Below are 20,671 nucleotides of genomic sequence, written 5' to 3' on the forward strand. Positions count from 1 at the left end.
GGTCAAAAGATAAGGACAGACTTCCCTGGCAGTCCAGTGGTTAGGACGTCACTCTCCAATGCAAGGGGTGTGGGTTCAATCCCTGGCTGGGGAGCTAGGATCCCACATGCCTTCAGGCCAGAAAACCAAAACACAAAACATAAAACAGAAGCCATATTGCAACAAATTTCATAAAGACTTAAAAATGGTCCACATCAAAACAATTTTTAAAAAAAAAAAAGGATGATGAAGCAGGAAAGGCTAACCGAGTTACAGGCATCAACAGGAAGAAACCAAACAGGGTCCTGCTCCAGCACCTGTAAACCTCCAGGAGGGAGGGTTCTCTATCAAAACCATGATTCTCTGTACAAAGTGATGCAAAGCAAGGTCATGAAAAGACCCACCCCAGATTTGGAAAGCAGCAAATACACGGAAAGACGAAAGTTAACTCCATCAGGAAACAGCAGAGCTCAGGAAAAAACCTCTTAACTTCTCCCTCCTGGGTGCCCCTTCTAAGCAGCTTTGTCTCTGCAGCCGTTATAATCCAGAAGCCGTAACTTATCTCAAATCCAAGTGTAGTAAAGTGAAAGTGAAGCCATGTCCGACTCTTTGTGACCCCATGGACTGTAGGGTCACAAAGGCTCCTCCGTCCATGGGATTCTCCAGGCAAGAGTACTGGAGTGGGTTGCCATTTCCTTCTCCAGGGATCAAACCCAGGTCTCCCACATTGTAGGCAGACACTTTACCATCTGAGCCACCAGGGAAGACCAAGTGTAAGTAAAGCCTCTCTGTTACTGCTGCTTTTAAACACAGCCAGGAGAAAGCCCCAGCACCTTCTTCTTCTAAGCTTCATTTGATCTGGATGTGGCTGATACCTGGGACTGTTAGAGGCCATCCTGAAACCAGGACAGAGCCTAGACGCGGAAGGTGGGAGAGAAATGAACATCCTCAGTGATGGAGGTGAGTCACCAAATTAACTCTCCACCGAACTGCCTACCTCCCCACCCTCTCAGGTGAGATAAGACATTTTTCCTGTTAAGTTCAGAGGTTCTCAAAGTTTTGCCTCTGGACCTGCAACATCAACATCCTTTGGGAACTTAATTAAAATGCACTTTCTTGGGCCCTGCCCCAGCAATGGGTGTTTTAATATAGTGATTCTAACACAGGCGACAGTTTCTCAAACTTGAGCTGAGTTTCTGGGATTTGCAGCTCAAAGTACCTCCAATAATTCAGCAGCAGATTCGTTTCCGGGATTACCTGCACCATGACACTCAGCACAAACAACACAAGCGTGGAATCCACGCCAGCGAGCCGGCAGCAAAATGCCCGCTGGCGAGGAACGTACAAAGCAGTCATGAGCACCCCCAAGTAGCACCACACAGAAAGCCTCCCACCAGGCAGAAGAAGGGGACTTGGAACTGAACAGAACCTCGGCAGAGGGTTGTGAGTTCCGTGGGAAAGCTGTGCTGTGTCCTGGCCCCTTCCGGCGCCTGATGCTGCCTGTAGAGGCCAACGCCACGCCTCACAGCTTGCAGTCCGGGGGGCACCAGGAGGACATAGTGCTAGTCCAGCTCTCCTCGAAAAGCTCAGCTTTCAAGCGTCCTCATTCCCTCTGGGATTTCATTAACCTCCCAGGCTCCTCAAGCTGCCAAAGTAGGAAGAACAAGCAGCCGGGCTTCAGAGAGTCCTTGGCAATCTGGACCTTGGAACGCATTTTGTCCCAGACTAATGCTGTCGTGGCAGAAACAGACCCTTAAATTAATTTAACCCACACTGTGCCAGAAGTACGGTAGGGTAATGATGCCATTTTGCTGCATTCTGACTAGCTATAATAATTTTTTTTCAGGTGGGAAATGCCCAGTTCCAACCTCCAAGCCCAGAGTATTTCCCTCAATGAACAAAGATGGAGCAGAGACAGACAATTTACATCACAAGCTGGACAACTGACGTGTAACTGAAGGAATGGTAACTGAAGGAATCTTTCTCTATATTGTTGCGATTCTTAGTGGCAGTTCTGAGTTCTATTGTTAAAACTAAGTGTCACTATCAGACAGACATTGGCTGAAAGTTTTCAAGTCTGAGAGCAGACCTATAAGAATCCAGGGGCGACTTGGCTTTATCCCACAGGGTAGAGAAGGTCTCCAAACTCAGTTCATTTCCTTCCTGTATGCATAGGCTGGGAGTGGCTTTGTAACTTTCTTTCATCAACAGAATGACGAAGGGGGACTTCCCTGGCAGTTCAGTGGTTAAGGCTCCAAGCTATCAATTCCGGGGGCACAAGTTTGATCCCTGGTCAAGGAACTAAGATCCCATGTGTCCCTCAGCATAGCCAAAAAAAAAAAGAAGAATGAGAAAGAAATGATGTTCTGAGATTTTTTTAAGTCAATGATGAAAGAAAACTGGTAGCTTCCACTTCCTCTCTCTTGTTGAAAGGAAGTCCAGGCTAGACTATTGGGTAAGATTAGTGGCCACAGGGAGAGAAGCCTGGAGGGTGAGAGGTCAACCTTGTGTACCAGCTGAACACAGCTGAGTAAGTGACCCCAGCCATTGCCACATGGAACAGAAGAACTGCCTTGTCGAGCCTTGACCTAATTCCTCACCCATGGACTCATGATCAAAAATGATCACGTAGCAATAGCTAAGGGCTTCCCAGGTGGCTCAGTGGTAAAGAATCCACCTGCTAATGCAGGGGACGTGGGTCCAATCCCCTGGGTGGGAAGATCCCCTGCAGTTGGAAATGGCAACCCACTCCAGCATTCTAGCCTGGACAATCCCATGGACAGAGGAACCTGGCGGCCTACAGTCCACCGGGTGGCAAAGAGTCGGACACAACTTAGTGACTGAGCACACACACACGGCAATAGGTACGTGAAACACCCTGAGACCCAGAGAAGGCTTAGTATATTGACAAATAAGAACAGGGTACAGTCCCATTCATAAATTTGGACACTGTTGGCCTCATATATGGTAGGTTTGTCGGAAGGGGTCTAAAATCAAGGGCAAATTCTGCTAGAGAAAAGGAGCCCTGTGGAGTCGGGCAGGGACCTGGGGAAGAAGGGAGTGAGGCAGGCTCCACCTGCCTCCTCCGGGGGGTGGCTGGAAGGCCGTGTTCCGAGGGAGGCCTCAGCCGCTTATGAGGACGCTGCTCACGGGGCCACGCTGTACTGTGCTCCATCAGAGCCCAGAGAGCAGTGGGGTCTCCTCCGCTCTGGTTCTGTTTTCTACATGTCAGCATAAAACCAGCTTATGTCCATCAAAGACATGCCTACGAGCGTTCATGGCAGCTCAGTCATAAATGGCCCCAAACTGGAAACACCCAAATGTCCATCTGCAGGAGAATGGATAAATAAACAGTGCTATATCCACACAGTGAAGTTCTACTTAGCGATGAGAAGAAGTGAACTTACAACACACGAAACAACATGGATGAATCTCCAAAATATTTTCTAAGTGAGAAAAGGCAGATCAAGGGAGTCTATACTGTAAGATTCCACAGTATGGAGTTCCAGGACCAGTGAAACGAGTCTGGGGCCACAGAGATCAGAACGGTGGGTGTCTTCATGGGAGAGGGTCTTTCTGGATATGGGGAATGTTCTAGATCTTGATCTGTGTGGTGTTGACACATAGGTATAGTGGTAAAGAACCCGCCTGACGATGCAGAAGATGCAGGAGACGGGGGTTATTAGATCCCTGAGTGGGGAAGATCCCCTGGAGACAGAAAGGGCACCCGGTTCCAGTATTCCTGCCTGGGAAAGCCCGAGGACAGAGGAGCCTGGTGGGCTACAGTCCATGGGGTTGCAAAGACACAAACGAGCGAGTGAGTACACAGACACATCAACGTTCATTCAGTGTGCATGTAAGATGTGCACCCTCTGGGTTGCTTCTCAATAAAAAAATGGTAAAAGAAAAAAATACAACTAGCAATTCCCTTCGCCAGAACAGAATTAATGGCTCAGCTTAGAGAGGGATTTAACTCTTGCAATGAAAAGAGTGGGATATAATGATTCTCTCTGACCAATATATGAAAGAAATCCGACAGGGCCAATGTCCAGTGGTGGGAAATTTGATCCCTGAGACAGAATAAGAACCCTGTATTCATAAACTTCACAACCTGAGGAGGCCAGGAAGGAAGACCTGTCCCCCAACTCAGGACAAGCTCAGAGAGCCATGGCTGAGCGAGGAATGGAGTGGATAAAACCCGCTCCCTGTTCTTCTATCTCAGAACTAACGATGGGGCCCCAACCCTCATCTTAGGAAATGATTAAGCTGGGAAGAACATGGGGGAAAAGCAACTGTGTTTATCTGACTTTCTGTAGCTGATTCCAAAGCAGCTAAGATTTCTCCATGAAAACACGATCCGTTTGACATCTCATCTGGGATGCCACAGAGATCAGAGAAAATCAGAGAGGCCAGCATGACGTGAACCGCCCAGGGGAGGACAGCACCCTCAGGAACGACCCTGTGTGGGATGCACGGTGAAGGATGCTAATTCCAGCAAAAGCCAAATGCAGGCTACCACAGCAAGCAAGCTGCATGGGGTCTTCTTCAAATAAAACCAGCCATAGGGACACTTCCCTGGTGGTCTACCGGTTAAGAATCGCCTCCCAGTGCAGGGGACACGGGTCCGATCCCTGGTCTGGGGAAGACTCCACATGTTTCAGGGCACCTACGCCCAGGAGCCGCAACTACTGAAGCCCACGTACCTAGAACCCCTGCTCCGAAACAAGAGAAGCCACCGCAGTGAGAAGCCCACTCACCGCAACTAGACAGAAGGCCCCACTTGCCGCAACTAGAGAGAAGCCTGCACAGAGACGAAGACCCAGCAGAGCCATAAATAAATAAAAATAAAACCAGCCATGATCACAAATCGAGGTAGGAAACATTGTTTTCAATTATTATTTTTTTCTGCCAATGCCTCCCCTGCCCACCACGTTATCAATATTACCTTGTTCGCCTGACCCTACTCACCATGTCCATGATCAGATGTCCACAGAGAAAACACCTGTCAGCAGACTGCTGGAAACCAGAGTACTGCAGAGAGAAGAGAAAAGAAAGTTCAGCCCAGGCGGGGCAGAGGGATCTAGCCACTTCCCCGCCAGCCTCGAGGATCACAAAGAACGTCTTCGAGAGAAGTGTCACTCTATACAGGAATCTCTCAAGTCTCTGTGGACAACAATGTGGTGAATTACAGAATACCCTCCGCCACAAGAGCCATTACAAACGCTGATACCGCTCATCTCTCAACAGCTGCACCCAGGCATCCATGACAGGCCAGGCTCTGCGTAAGAGGCTGTGCAGAGACTCCAGTAGTTGTCAAGACACGTTCCCTGGCATCACCTGAAAACTTGTCAGAGTGCAAATTCTTAGGCTCCATCCCTGACCTACTGAATTGGACAATTGGAAACTAGGGGCAGGGGATGAGGGGTAGTGGCAATCTGGGTTTTTGCGAGCCCTCCAGGGAACTCTGATGCATGCTCAAGTTTGAGACCATTGCTCTAAATTTTCAAAACAATTCTGCAAGGTATATATTACACTGTTTCTCAAATGGAGACAAAGCAAAGCTCAGAGAGGTAAAGTTACTTTCTCACGGTCACATAGCCTATCAGGGGTGAGGATGGGATTCAAATTCAAGTCTGGGTCTGGTCAAAAAGCCAATGAATGCCTTGATGAAAGCATACATACTACCATAGGTAAAATAGATAGCCAATGGAAATTTGCTGTATGACTCAGGGAACTCACACTGGGGTTCTGTAACAACTTAGAGGAGTGGGAAAGGGTGGGAGGTGGGAGGGAGGTTCAAGAGAGACGGGACATATGTACACCTATAACTAATCCGTGTCGACATATGGCAGAAATCAAACCAATATTGTAAAGCAATTATCCATCAATTAAAAATAAATAATTTTTTTAAAAAGCCAATGCCTTTTACAATCAGCTTCAAAGAAACTAGATAAATATGATTTACCTTATCTTACCAAAACACACATACACACACACACAGAGCTGGAATCTGGAAAGAAATGAGGAACTCACCTCAGAAAACAGACTAAATACCACACACTGGAAGATACTAGAAGCTTAGATATTGCAAATACAACTTAACAAGGGAAACTAATAGAAAGGAAGGCGGAAAAGAAAAGGGAACTTTTCTGGAGCCCTACACCACACAGCACAGGGGTTTGCTGCCCGGCACTTCCTCCTGATTCTAGGGGTAACAGTTCTTTATTTTTTAATTTAATTGTTATTTTTGGCTGTGTTGGGTCTTCCTTTCTGCGTGTGGGCTTTCTCTAGTCGCAGCAAGCGGGGGCTCCTCTCTAGTTGCGGTGCACGGGCGTCTCACTGCGGTGACTTCTCTTACTGTGAGGCATGGGCTCTAGGCACGTGGGCATCAGCAGTTGTAGCCCCTGGGCCCTAGAGCACGGGCTTGGTTGTGGTGCACGGGCTTATTCGCCCTGTGCTATGTGGGATCCTCCCAGATCAGAGAAGTGCTTTATTTTTGCTTAAGGTCCAGCCTTGCTCTGCCACCCTGTGGTCCCATGATTTCTGTGGGGCTGGCCCCCCATGCTAGGTCCTGAGGCAAGATCAGATCAGATCAGATCAGTCGCTCAGTCGTGTCCGACTCTTTGCGACCCGATGAATCGCAGCAGCCAGGCCTCCCTGTCCATCACTAATTCCCGGAGTTCACTGAGACTCATGTCCATCGAGTCAGCGATGCCATCCAGCCATCTCATCCTCTGTCGTCCCCTTCTCCTCCTGCCCCCAATCCCTCCCAGCATCAGAGTCTTTTCCAATGAGTCAACTCTTCACATGAGGTGGCCAAAGTACCGGAGTTTCAGCTTCAGCATCATTCCTTCCAAAGAAATCCCAGGGCTGATCTCCTTCAGAATGGACTGGTTGGATCTCCTGGCAGTCCAAGGGACTCTCAAGAGTCTTCCCCAACACCACAGTTCAAAAGTATCAATTCTTCGGCGCTCAGCCTTCTTCACAGTCCAACTCTCACATCCATACATGACCACAGGAAAAACCATAGCCTTGACTAGACGGACCTTTGTTGGCAAAGTAATGTCTCTGCTTTTGAATATGCTATCTAGGTTGGTCATAACTTTCCTTCCAAGGAGCAAGGGTCTTTTAATTTCATAGCTGCAGTCACCATCTGTAGTGATTTTGGAGCCCAGAAAAATAAAGTCTGACACTGTTTCCACTGTTTCCCCATCTATTTCTCATGAAGTGATGGGACCAGATGCCATGATCTTCATTTTCTGAATGTTGAGCTTTAAGCCAACTTTTTCACTCTCCACTTTCACTTTCATCAAGAGGCTTTGGAGTTCCTCTTCACTTTCTGCCATAAGGGTGGTGTCACCTGCATATCTGAGGTTATTGATATTTCTCCCGGCAATCTTGATTCCAGCTTGTGTTTCTTCCAGCCCAGCATTTCTCATGATGTACTCTGCATATAAGTTAAATAAACAGGGTGACAATATACAGCGTTGACGAACTCCTTTTCCTATTTGGAACCAGTCTGTTGTTCCATGTCCAGTTCTAACTGTTGCTTCCTGACCTGCATATAGGTTTCTCAAGAGGCAGATCAGGTGGTCTGGTATTCCCATCTCTTTCAGAATTTTCCACAGTTTATTGTGATCCACACAGTCAAAGGCTTTGGCAGAGTCAATAAAGCAGAAATAGATGTTTTTCTGGAACACTCTTGCTTTTTCCATGATCCAGCGGATGTTGTCAATTTGATCTCTGGTTCCTCTGCCTTTTCTAAAACCAGCTTGAACATCAGGAAGTTCACGGTTCACATATTGCTGAAGCCTGGCTTGGAGAATTTTGAGTATTACTTTACTAGCGTGTGAGATGAGTGCAATTGTGCGGTAGTTTGAGCATTCTTTGGCGTTGCCTTTCTTTGGGATTGGAATGTAAACTGACCTTTTCCAGTCCTGTGGCCACTGCTGAGTTTTCCAAATTTGCTGGCATATTGAGTGCAACACTTTCACAGCATCATCTTTCAGGATTTGGAATAGTTCAACTGGAATTCCATCACCTCCACTAGCTTTGTTCGTAGTGATGCTTTCTAAGGCCCATTTGACTTCACATTCCAGGATGTCTGGCTCTAGGTGAGTGATCACACCATCGTGATTATCTGGGTCGTGAAGATCTTTTTTGTACAGTTCTTCTGTGTATTCTTGCCATCTCTTCTTAATATCTTCTGCTTCTGTTAGGTCCATACCATTTCTGTCCTTTATCGAGCTCATCTTTGCATGAAATGTTCCTTTGGTATCTCTGATTTTCTTGAAGAGATCCCTAGTCTTTCCCATTCTGTTGTTTTCCTCTATTTCTTTGCATTGATCGCTGAAGAAGGCTTTCTTATCTCTTCTTGCTATTCTTTGGAACTCTGCATTCAGATGTTTATATCTTTCCTTTTCTCCTTTGCTTTTCATTTCTCATCTTTTCACAGCTATTTGTAAGGCCTCCCCAGACAGCCATTTTGCTTTTTTGCATTTCTTTTCTATGGGAATGGTCTTGAGCCCTGTCTCCTGTACAGTGTCATGGACCTCATTCCATAGTTCATCAGGCACTCTATCAGATCTAGGCCCTTAAATCTATTTCTCACTTCCACTGTATAATCATAAGGGATTTGATTTAGGTCATACCTGAATGGTCTCATGGTTTTCCCTATTTTCTTCAATTTAAGTCTGAATTTGGCAATAAGGAGTTCATGGTCTGAGCCACAGTCAGCTCCTGGTCTTGTTTTTGCTGACTGTATAGAGCTTCTCCATCTTTGGCTGCAAAGAATATAATCAACCTGATTTCGGTGTTGACCATCTGGTGATGTCCATGTATAGAGTCTTCTCTTGTGTTGTTGCAAGAGGGTGTTGGTTATGACCAGTGCATTTTCTTGGCAAAACTCTATTAGTCTTTGCCCTGCTTCATTCTGTATTCCAAGGCCAAATTTGCCTGTTACTCCAGGTGTTTCTTGACTTCCTACTTTTGCATTCCAGTCCCCTATAATGAAAAGGAGATCTTTTTTGGGTGTTAGTTCTAAAATGTCTTGTAGGTTTTCATAGAACCATTCAACTTCAGCTTCTACAGCGTTACTGGTTGGGGCATAGACTTGGATTACTGTGATATTGAATGGTTTGCCTTGGAAACAAACAGAGATTATTCTGTCGTCTTTGAGATTGCATCCAAGTACTGCATTTCGGACTCTTCTGTTGACCATGATGGCGACTCCATTTCTTCTGAGGGATTCCTGCCCACAGTAGTAGATATAATGGTCATCTGAGTTAAATTCACCCATTTCAGTCCATTTCAGTTCGCTGATTCCTAGACTGTTGACATTCACTCTTGCCATCTCTTGTTTGATCACTTCAAATTTGCCTTGCTTCATGGACCTGACATTCCAGGTTTCCTATGCAATATTGCTCTTTACAGCATCGTATCTTGCTTCTATCACCAGTCACATCCACAGCTGGGTACTGTTTTTGCTTTGGCTCCTCAGAGCCTTGCATGCCTCCAGCACCCATCACTTTGCCCAGGCATGGGCAGATGACCCACCCAGAGCCCATGAGACTCTAGAAGCAGGACAGGCACTCAGCCCAGCAGATTTGAAGCTGGGAGACAGTCAACTCTGGTATGGCACCACCATCTGACTATCACATACACAGCACCAGTGACTAAAGTGAACACGTGGGAGGAAACGACCTCCCGAGGGCATGCAGGAATCAGTTTCCTTGGGTTTGCTTGCCTGTTACTGGCAAACATGAGTCATCATGAGTCAACCCACACATCCATGAAGAGGCTGGTTCGGAGCCATCTCTGGGTCACACACTGGTCATCCTACTGACCGGGCATGGCTCCTTGCCTGGAGCTGTGTTAGGGTCTAAAGATGAGAAGGTGAAACACTGTGTTCCCCTCTCCCTAGGAACTTTCAGTCAAGTCAGGGAAGACTTGTAAATGGACAGGCAGTGCGCTAACCGCTGGCCAGAAAAGGCCAAGGGGAGCAGCACAGAGGAGGGGGACCCACTCTGAGGCCAGGGAACATGCAGGCTGTCGGAGGATCTGGGCAAACAAACAGGGAAGGCGTTCCTGGCAGCGGACCCAGTGCAGACTCCAGCACACAGGGCGGGACGTGGGCGTGCAGAGAACCGCAAGCCCCACAGTGAGTGAGACGCAAGGCTGCGAGGGAGGCCGCCCGGACCGCAGGGAGCTTCCGCGCATGTGCGGAACCCTGGCACCGGGCCTGGGCGACGCGGCTGTGCAGCAGGGTGCGGGCCGTGGAGCCACAGGCGCCCGGGGGCGACGCGGTGGCACCAGGGCCTGGCCGCACTCTAGGAGGGAGAGGAAGGAGGCGGGGGGGCAGGAGGAACCTAGGGCCCTGTTCTGAGAGTCGAGGTCCCAGGCAAGGCTGTTTTTTGGCTTCAGGTGACTCTCAAGGGAGTGGGAGGGCTGGGGGCCAACCCTGGGCCTGCCCAGTGGGCAGGGAGACCGTGAGCAGCTGGCCTCAGAGGTGCCCACAGGGCTGGAGTTCAGCTCTGGGACTCTCTGGCACATGGATGGACTTTTCAGCGAGTGGGAGAGGCAGAATGAGACATAAGGGGGACCGGGATCCCAGAGAGAGAGTTAAAAGCAGGGTGGAGGGGCTTCCCTGGTGGCGTGGTGGTGAGGAGCCTCCTTGCCCATGCAGGGGGTGCAGATTCCATCCCTGATCCAGGAAGACCCCACATGTTGCAGGGCAGCTAAGCTTGGGAGCCACAGCTACTGAAGCCCGCATTCCTAGAGCTGCACTCCTCAACAAGAGAGGCCAGCGCAATGAGAAGCAGGGAGGACCCAGTGCAGCCATAAATAAATAAAATTAAAAAAAAAAAAAAAGAGCTGGGTGAGATGGGCAAGGCACAAGAAGTCAGGCTGAGTGACCGTGAAGTCCCTGAAAAGCACAGAGCTGTGCGGCTTGTCATTTGCCTGGGAACGTGGGCCACTCGCCTGCTGCCGCTAAAGAAACGACTGGACCCCTTTCTCCAGCGGCGCGGCCTCCAGGGGGGGCTGGGGGGCGCCACGGAGTTAAACCACCTTCTGCCAGGCCTGCTTGGGTGACACACTCACCAGGAAGTCTTCCTCGCAGAACACTTTGCCGTTGACGAAATAAAAGGCTTTTCCTCTCAGCTTCCTGCCTAAGGAGAAAGCACAAAGGCAGGGTAAGAAGAAAACGTTCATAGGCACTGGAAAAGGAGACAAGAAGGGCTTGTAAAGCAGAAATAATCATGCAGAAAACAATGCCAACCATTAGTCACAGGTTCTGGTTTCTGGAAGGTGACGTGGCCCTTAGTAACAGGCAGACTCGGGCCAGAAGACAGGGTCTCTGATATGGGTGCCGCCTGGCAGGCCGACTGGGGAATCCTCCTATACCTACTTCTGCCACCTCCTCTCTGCTGAGAAAGAGGCCACTGAGACACTGGGTGACAAGGTGGCAGTGGTGCCCGCATGTGCAGGGACCAGGCTACCGTCTCCTGTGAAGCTGGCGTCTCCCACAGGGCTGGAGACCCTCGCCTCTGAGATGGTCTCCAGGGCGTGCTGGAGACAGCCTGTCAGGAAAGTCCCATAAACTGGTCAGCTCTTATTTTCCTTACTTCCACGACTTTTCTCATCTGAACGACAGAAAACGCACGCTGCTGAAAAGATGACGAAGTTTCCTGTTTTCTCTGGATCTCAATGGGGTGGGCGGGAGTGGGAAACATGCAAGACACCCTGACTGCTCAGATATAACTTTACTTTCCAGAGAGCTAGGATGCTGACAAGAAGTGTACTATTTATCAACTCCTTAGATCCCTTTTGAAAAAAAAAAAAAAAACACCTGTTCAAGGTAAGTGGGAACATCTTGGTGGGGGACCCTGAAGCAGCAACCCCAGATCTAAGAATATTTACAGGGCCACACACAAAACACACCCAACAGACTCCATGGAAGCTTCAGAAACTGAATAATTTCTAAACACTAGTGGAATCAAGACCCTTAGACCTAGTTCACCTGAAACCAAAATCACCAGTGTCAAAAACACTAACAGTGCTGGAGACACACAGAAATCCCCCCATACACAGTGGGCGTCCTCACCTGTGACGCCCCAGAGCAGGCCAACAGTACAAGGTACCTGGGGAGAGGGTGCTGATGAGGACTCGTCAGAGCTCAGAGAGGACTCTGAAAGCATCAACACAGGCGAAACACCACAAAAGGAAAAATAAACTAAAAAGCAAACCTCCAGACAGACTAAAGACCTCAGACTTTCTGTGAAACACAAAAGCCACTGTGTTAGAAATTACAGGCGACTGTCTTTGACTTTGGCGAGGTAAGGATTTCCATCCAGTGACCTTCCACTAGAAATGGGCTTCTCTAGTAGCTCAGCTGGTAAAGACTCTGCCTGCAATGCAGGAGACCTCGGTTCGATTCCTGGCGTTGGAAGATCCCCTGAAGAAGGGATAGGCTACCCATTCCAGTGTTCTTGGACTTCTCTGATGGCTCAGCTGGTAAAGAATCCACCTGCGATGTGAGAGACGTGGGTTTGATCCCTGGGTTGGGAAGATCCCCTGGAGAAGGGAACCACTATTCCACTCCAGTATTCTGGCCTGGAGAATCCCATGGACTGTATAGTCCATGGGGTCGCAGAGAGTCAGACACGACTGAGTGACTTTCACTTTCATGGTAAGTTCCTCAGGAAGGCCCTGACCCTCTCCTGGCCTCATCAGACCCTTTGTGTGGTGTTAGCTGCTGCCAGATTCACTGTTGTCTCACTGTCGCCCCAACCCTCTGATTGGTTCCTCTAGAACAGTTTAATGCTCTGAGCATGTGCTACATTCCCTGAGGATGTAACTGTAATTTTAATTCAGCCTTGGGCTAAGCGGGCTTGGTAATCATCTCAGTTCAGTTCAGTTCAGTTGCTCAGTCATGTCCGACTCTTTGCGACCCCATGAACCACAGCACGCTAGGCCTCCCCGTCCATCACCAACTCCCAGAGTCCACCCAAACCCATGTCCATTGAGTTGGTGATGCCATCCAACCATCTCATCCTCTGTCGTCCCCTTCTCCTCCTGCCTTCAATCTTTCCCAGCATCAGGGTCTTTTCAAATGAGTCAGCTCTTCGCATCAGGTGGCCTAGTTTCAGCTTCAGCATCAGTCCCTCCAATGAATACCCAGGGCTGATCTCCTTTAGGATGGACTGGTTGGACCCCCTTGCAGTCCAAGGGACTCTCAAGAGTCTTCAACACCACAGTTGAAAAGCATCAATTCTTCGGCGCTCAGCTTTCTTTATAGTCCAACTCCCACATCCATACCTGACCACTGGAAAAACCATAGCCTTGACTAGACGGACCTTTGTTGGCAAAGTAATATCTCTGCTTTTTAATATGCTGTCTAGGTTGGTCATAACTTTCCTTCTAAGGAGCTGCTGCTGCTAAGTCGCTTCAGTCGTGTCCGACTCTGTGCGACCCCATAGACGGCAGCCCACCAGGCTCTGCCGTCCCTGGGATTCTCCAGGCAAGAACACTGGAGTGGGTTGCCATTGCCTTCTCCATTGTGTGAAAGTGAAGTCGCTCAGTCGCATCCAACTTGTAGCGACCCCATGGACTGCAGCCTACCAGGCTCCTCCATTCATGGGATTTTCTAGGCAAGAGTACTGGAGTGGCTTGCCATTGCCTTCTCCGTTCTAAGGAGCAAGCATCTTTTAATTTCATGGCTGCAGTCACCATCTACAGTGATTTTGGAGCCCAGAAAAATAAAGTCAGCCACTGTGTCCACTGTTTCCCCATCTATTTGCCATGAAGTGATGGGACTGGATGCCATGATCTTCGTTTTCTGAATGTTGAGCTTTAAGCCAACTTTTTCACTCTCCTCTTTCACTTTCATCAAGAGGCTCTTTAGTTCTTCTTCACTTTCTGCCATAAGGGTGGTGTCATCTGCATATCTGAGGTTATTGATATTTCTCCTGGCAATCTTCATTCCAGACTGTGCTTCCTCCAGCCCAGCGTTTCTCATGATGTACTCTCCATAAAAGTTAAATACGCATGGTGACAATTTACAGCCTTGATGTACTCCTTTTCCTATTTGGAACCAGTCTGTTGTTCCATGCTCAGTTCTAACTGTTGCTTCCTGACCTGCATACAGATTTCTCAAGAGGCAGGTCAGGTGGTATTCCCATCTCTTTCAGAATTTTCCACAGTTTATTGTGATCCACACAGTCAAAGGCTTTGGCATAGTCAATAAAGCAGAAATAGATGTTTTTTCTGGAACTCTCTTGCTTTTTCGCTGATCCAGCAGATGTTGGCAATTTGATCTCTGGTTCTTCTGCCTTTTCTAAAACCAGCTTGAACATCTGGAAGTTCACGGTTCACATATTGCTGAAGCCTGGCTTGGAGAATTTTGAGCATTACTTTACTAGTGTGTGAGATGAGTGCAACTGTGCAGTAGTTTGAGCATTCTTTGGTATTACCTTTATTTGGGATTCGAATGAACACTGACCTTTTCCAGTTCTGTGGTAATCATCTAACCGAGGGCAATAAATTGAATAGAAGGAAAGCAAGTCAGGGATAAGAAGATGGCTACAACATAGCATTAGTATCTAAAATGCATAAAGAACATCAATAATCCTGAGAAAAAGACAACTGTGTGTGTTTGTATACCTAGATCAGATAAACATGCACACTTACATGACTGCAAAAATCAGTGTATGCTCATACGTACATGTAAACCGAATGTCAATAGTCACCTGTGAGTAAAGGAAATGGTGATTTTTATTAGTTTTTTTCCCCCCCTGCAATAACTACGTATATTACTTTTATTGCCTGAACAACAAACTTTAGTGGAGTGAGAGTGTGAAGGGCAATGGAGCGTATGTTAGAATCTTTAGCTCTCCAAACTTTCCTTCTGTCCTCCCCTCAGAGTTGTTCTAGGAGGTTCTCATTATAGAACCTTCACAAGCATTTCCCAACTAGACTAGACTAAAAAGAATGAGTACCTACAGCTCAATGATTTCAGGGTCCCTATAACAGAATCCTCTGACATCCATAGAAGTTTAATTTAACAATGTTACTGACTTACAATTCTCTCCCTCCATAAAAAGATTCCAGAGGACCCAGAGTTTCAGAAAGGAAAGTGAGAACTAACAAGAGTGTCTTTTCCACCTTGTGCCCTGGGATTTAGGCTCAGGGTGACACTAACGGGCTGCTTCCCTACAGCCAAGCCGACAAGGACACAAAGAGCCCACCGTTAAAAGGAGCTGCCCAGACATGCAGGAAAACAGTCCCCCCGCCACACACACCGTCTGGCTGCAAGTCTGTGGCGTGCCCCTTGCTCTGCTCTGGGGTGTCCCAACCAGGATGAACCAGTGCGGATGAGAGCCAAGGAAGCGAGGCTGCAGCTGCTAAGGTGGTCACTAGAGGGAGCCAGGAGGCTGCCTGGAAATGCACAGGACTTGCCAGAGAGAGAGAAAGCTTCTGAGCCAAGGTGTGGAGAACACCCAGCTCTTCTCTTGGGATGGGATCAGGGACATTCTAAGGAATCTCGGCAGGAATTAGCTTTTTGATTTAACAGACGGTAGATCACCTCTCTTCCAAAAATCACAGAGGAAAAGGGTCACACGCGCCGAACTCAAACCCTGTAGCAGTCTAAGAAAGATAAATGAGAGCTTTTTCACATATGATAACAAAGATTTTTTTAAACAATCACATTTGTTTGTGATGGCCATCAGTGCATATTTCTGTAAGCTACAGAGAAGAGTGTAAAATGATAAGCTCACCCTGGAGAGGAAACTCTTAAATTATTTATCTCTGACTCAGAGGGGCTGTCTGGGACTTAGCTTAGGGAATGAATCAGAAATATGAATAAATGTTTACTTGGATCCAAACTGGCAGCCTTAGAGGAAATGATCACATAAAGCAGAGTACATGTAAATGTAACATGTAGCCATTTAAAACACCCTTCAAATAAGTGTTTCAGTGGTATGAGAAAATGCTTTACTATAGGAGGGTACTCAAATTATGTTAGTAAGGGACAAGCGCAAGCTAGATACCTGCACCTACATTTACAGCACAATTCCATTTTGGTAACCTACACCCACACACACACCACTGATGTTCAAAATGGAAGGCTGCACACTAAAACTAATCGCTTTTAGCACTGGTCGATAGTACTACAGGAAAATTTCACTTTCCATTTTATATTTTTCTTTCAAAAACGTATCTAATGTTATATAGCACTGACAGGCTTATTCAAGGGAAATTTCACTTACCACTTTATACTTTTCAATATTTACAACATTTTTCTATTATTAAATACAGTTCAGTTCAGTCGCTCAGTCGTGTCCGACTCTTTGCAACCCCATGAATCACAGCACGCCAGACCTCCCTGTCCATCACCAACTCCCGGAGTTCACCCAAACTCATGTCCATCGAGTCGGTGATACCATCCAGCCATCTCATCCTCTGTCATCCCCTTCTCCTGCCCCCAATCCCTCCCAGCATCAGGGTCTTTTCCAATGAGTCAACTCTTCGCATGAGGTGGCCAAAGTATTGGAGTTTCAGCTTTAGCATCATTGCTTCCAAAGAAATCCCAGGTCTGATCTCCTTCAGAATGGACTGGTTGGATCTCCTTGCAGTCCAAGGGACTGAAGAGTCTTCTCCAACACCACAGTTCAAAAGCATCAATTCTTCGGCACTCAGCTTTCTTCACAGTCCAACTCTCACATCCATACATGACCACTGGAAAAACCATAGCCTTGACTAGACGGACCTTTGTTGGCAAAGTAATGTCTCTGCTTTTGAATATGCCATCTAGGTTGGTCATAACTTTCCTTCCAAGGAGTAAGCGCATCTTTTAATGTCATGGCTGCAATCACCATCTACAGTGATTTTGGAGCCCCCAAAATTAAATACAGTAGAAGATGGTATAAGAGAAATTTCACCTTCTGCTTCACACATTTAAATTTTTTCTAGAATCATGTATTCATAATCTGAGAAACAATACTTTCTTCTTAACTTTCAAATAAAACTCATGTAATAATGTGAAAAGGAAAAAAAAAGTAAGATTCAGTTATGTAATGAAGAAATTTAAAGAAAAAAGACTGGAAAGGAAATCTGTGCAAGAATGACAGGGTCTCTGGGTAGACGTACATGGTATCTGAATGACTGTGGGGGGTGAGGCGGGAATTCACTAGTTGTTTGCTTCTTTATACTCTCCTAAACTTCCCCAAACTTAATAGTGAGCAGGTGTCAGTTTGATGATCATTCTAAAAAGTGCCCAACTGGCCAGACAAATCCTCTCCCTGCCAGGTCCCAGAGCTGAGGAGTCCCATGTCCAGACCCCAGAGGCAGGGGCAGCAGACAAAGGTTGCATCTCTATTTCCTTTATTACCAAAAAAATATAAATAAACAAGGACTTCCCCCACAGACCCAAGAAGGTGGGGCCTTCCTCTGCTCTGAAGGACTCAAACTCTGGTTTTCAAGAAAGTTTTAAACGATCCACCCCACCCCCACCCCGAGTTTAGAAACCGACTTCCACACCCATAGTTTGCATTTTCTCAAAGTGAGAGAAGGAAACGAACATCTGTTGATGGCCTCCTGTTGTTTCAAGTGCCGTATTTAGAAGTTTCATACACTAAAAAATAGTTTTTAAAGTGTCTGAATACACTGCCACACATGTTACTACATCGTTAGTCCCCCTTCTGTTCCCACCTTCCACGTTCCTTTCACAGAGACATTTCACAAACCACTCCCTGTCTCCTACTCTAGGATGCATTCAGCGAGAAAGAATTCACCAAAGAATTAGGCAGAAATAGGACCCATCACGTGTCAACATCACGGAGCAGTGTGGGAATGCAGGGACCGGGGATCACTGGACATGACGGCCAGTGATCTGTGGTCAGCAGTCTGGGCTTCCTCTTCTCTTTCATAAAGACGCCATGTGGTGTCTCCTCACTCCGTCCTGTCTGACTCTTTGAGACCCCATGGACTGCAGCCCACCAGGCTCCTCTGTCCGGGGGATTTCCCAGGAAAGAATACTGGAGTGGGTTGCCACTTCCTTCTCCAGGGGATCTTCCCAAGCCAGGGATCAAACCCACATCTCCTGCATTGGCAGGCGGATTCTTTGCCACTGAGCCACCAGGAAAGCCCTAAAGACACCATGGAAAGTGAATGTTAGTTGCTCAGTTACGTCCAACCCTTTGAGACCCATGGACTGTAGGCTGCCAGGCTCCTCTGTCTATGGAATTCTCCAGGCAAGAATACTGGAGTGGGTAGCCATTTCCTTCTCCAGGGGATCTTCCCGACCCAGGCACTGAACCCAGGTCTCCTGCATTGCAGGTGGATTCTTAGGTCAAACAATGTCATCTCCACCTCATACATTAGGAAGGCTCAGCGAGGCTCGCCCAGGTAATGAACGGGCAGGTTGGAAGCCAGGCTGTCTGACGCTGACGTGTGTGCTTGTTCCATTGTGCCATAAGCCCACCTGCACGGTTTAACATCTGCTGAGTGCACGCCGCCATGTGGAATCCAGTCTCTCTCTCCCTACCAGGGAATGGAGAGGGCGTTTTCATTTTTTAAAGTGCCTTCTATGTACTGGGCACTTTACCTACCCTGTATCCCTTTAACTGTCTTGACAATTCTATAAAAATCCCTTGTGATGGCATCCATGTGGGATATCACTCGACTGGTGACGACGCCCATCTTCTACCCTAGACACACTGAAGGAAGGTAAGGCCACGCAGAAAACAGCAAGCAAACTCCTCTTGAAAAGCAGAGAGGCAGAAAGAAGGTATTCTCCAGGCTGAATCACTCTAGATCTAGCCAATGAAACAGACACCGATGAACTGGGAAATTCCTGGAATCACAGCCACTGTCCTGAAAGTTCCAGGCAAGGGCAGGACCCCGAGCCATCCGCACTGACCAATAAGCTAGAGCAGCCGAGCACCGCCAGGTGGCGCCAGACCACAGCCACGACGGGACAGGCAGGAACCACACAGTGGGGCTGAGAACTCCAGGCTGGTGGGCGTTGGAGGTTGGCTGGGGTCATCTCATTAAACCCGGCAATAATGTGACCCCAGAGCAGTTTAACTCCGCGTACGGCATTGTATGCAGTTTCACTGAGTCTTCATGTTGCAGATGAGGAAACAAAAGCTAAAGGGTCCAGCACGTTTGGCTGTCTGGCCAAAGCCAAGTACAAGAACTGGGCTTTGAACCCAGGCCTCACAAGAAACCCACTCCAGGATTCTTGCCCAGGAAATTCCACAGCCAGAGGAGCCTGGTGGGCTACAGTCCGCGGGGTCGCAAAGAGTCGGACACGACTGAGCAACTGAACAACTCACTGGTGCCAGGTCAACTCTTCCCATCGCACTGTACTATCCCTTTGCCCTGGAACGGGAGAAGGTGGATTTCTTGACCTTCCCAATGATACTTCTTCCCCATGTGACTCCCCTGAGTGCTGGTGACAACCCACAGTCCTCACACTGCCGACGGTGGCACGTATTTGGAGCCAGCGGAGCCGTGCCAGAGCTCACACAGACCGGAAGATAAAGCAGAACGGCCAAGGCGTGAACACGAGAAAACAGGCCTGCGGTTCTCAGACTTCAGCGTGCTTCAGAACCACCCGGCAGCTGTGCTAACACACAAGGCTTCTACGGCCCCGCCTCAGAGATTCTGACTCAGTAGGTCCGGGAAGGGCCTGAGGATCCGCCTGTCGGACGACTTCTCAGGTGCCGCTGACCATGCTGGTCCAGGGACCGCACTTGGAGAACCACTGAGTCGGGCTGCGCCTCGGGCCCGTCTCTGAACTAGCAGCTCCACTGGAAGAGAGTCACCTAGGTCCACCAAAACTGCTGAGCCTGGCCAGGGCTCCCCTGGCGGGCCAGGGGCTGAGAATCCACTGCCAGGGCGGGGCATGTGAGTTCCATCTCTGATCCGGAAACTAAGATCTCACACGTCACGGTGCAACTAAACCCACGCGCCACAACCACTGAGCCCGCGTGCCCTAGAGCCTGTGCCCCGCAGCAAGAGAAGGCACCGGAGCATGAAGCCGGCACACTGCAGCTAGAGAGTAGCCACCGAGTATCAAGTATTGCAACTAGGGGACGTCCGAGCAGCAACGAAGAGCCTGTGCGCTGCTGGTGAGACCCAGTGCAGCAAAAACTAAAGACCCAGACCATTCCTATAACAATTAGCATCAAATACAAAGCTGTTGAGAAGGAAGAAGGTGTGTCGGGTTACATCTTTGCAACTCTAGTTTCAGAATCATCCTGCTTCAAGCAGAGGAAGTCCCTGACACGGGAAACAGCTGGTGATATGCACACGAAAAATATTCCAAATAAAGAGTTTTTCCAGAGCTATGGAATATAGTAGTCAAAGTCGCTCTTTATTTTCCGATCACAACAATAGCTCATAAAATATTGACTAATAAATGCACAGACTCATCAAGAATCCACTCCAAAAAGCCACTTCCCATAGATGCAGTGAATGAATATTTTATATAGGTCTACGGGGGCACCTCCAGATGAAAAGAGAAAAATGTGGATAAAGTCAGCGTAGCTTAGTGAGGGAAAGAGCAGCTGAGGACGACACTAGAGAGGTCGGCCACTTAGTGTGACAAATAAAACTAAACTGGCAACACTCACCATTCTTCCTGATTTCTAGAAATAGAAACAGCTCAACTACTCTGGAAAAGTAA

General features: G+C 48.0%; 1 protein-coding gene across 2 annotated transcripts in view; it reads right to left on the minus strand.

Moving 5' to 3' along the window:
* The window catches only part of LIMD1 (LIM domain containing 1), a 78,929-nt gene that overhangs the window by 7,798 nt on the left and 50,460 nt on the right, over nucleotides 1–20,671 (minus strand). For both annotated transcript variants that reach the window (XM_061397044.1, XM_061397043.1), the window contains 2 exons: nucleotides 11,080–11,147; nucleotides 4,948–5,010 (listed from right to left, as the gene is read on the minus strand). In XM_061397044.1, coding sequence (XP_061253028.1) covers nucleotides 4,948–5,010; nucleotides 11,080–11,147 — 131 coding nt within the window. The remainder of the gene's footprint in view (nucleotides 1–4,947; nucleotides 5,011–11,079; nucleotides 11,148–20,671) is intronic.

This window comes from Bos javanicus, chromosome 22, assembly GCF_032452875.1.
Source record: "Bos javanicus breed banteng chromosome 22, ARS-OSU_banteng_1.0, whole genome shotgun sequence".
NCBI classification, from domain to species: Eukaryota; Metazoa; Chordata; class Mammalia; order Artiodactyla; family Bovidae; genus Bos; species Bos javanicus.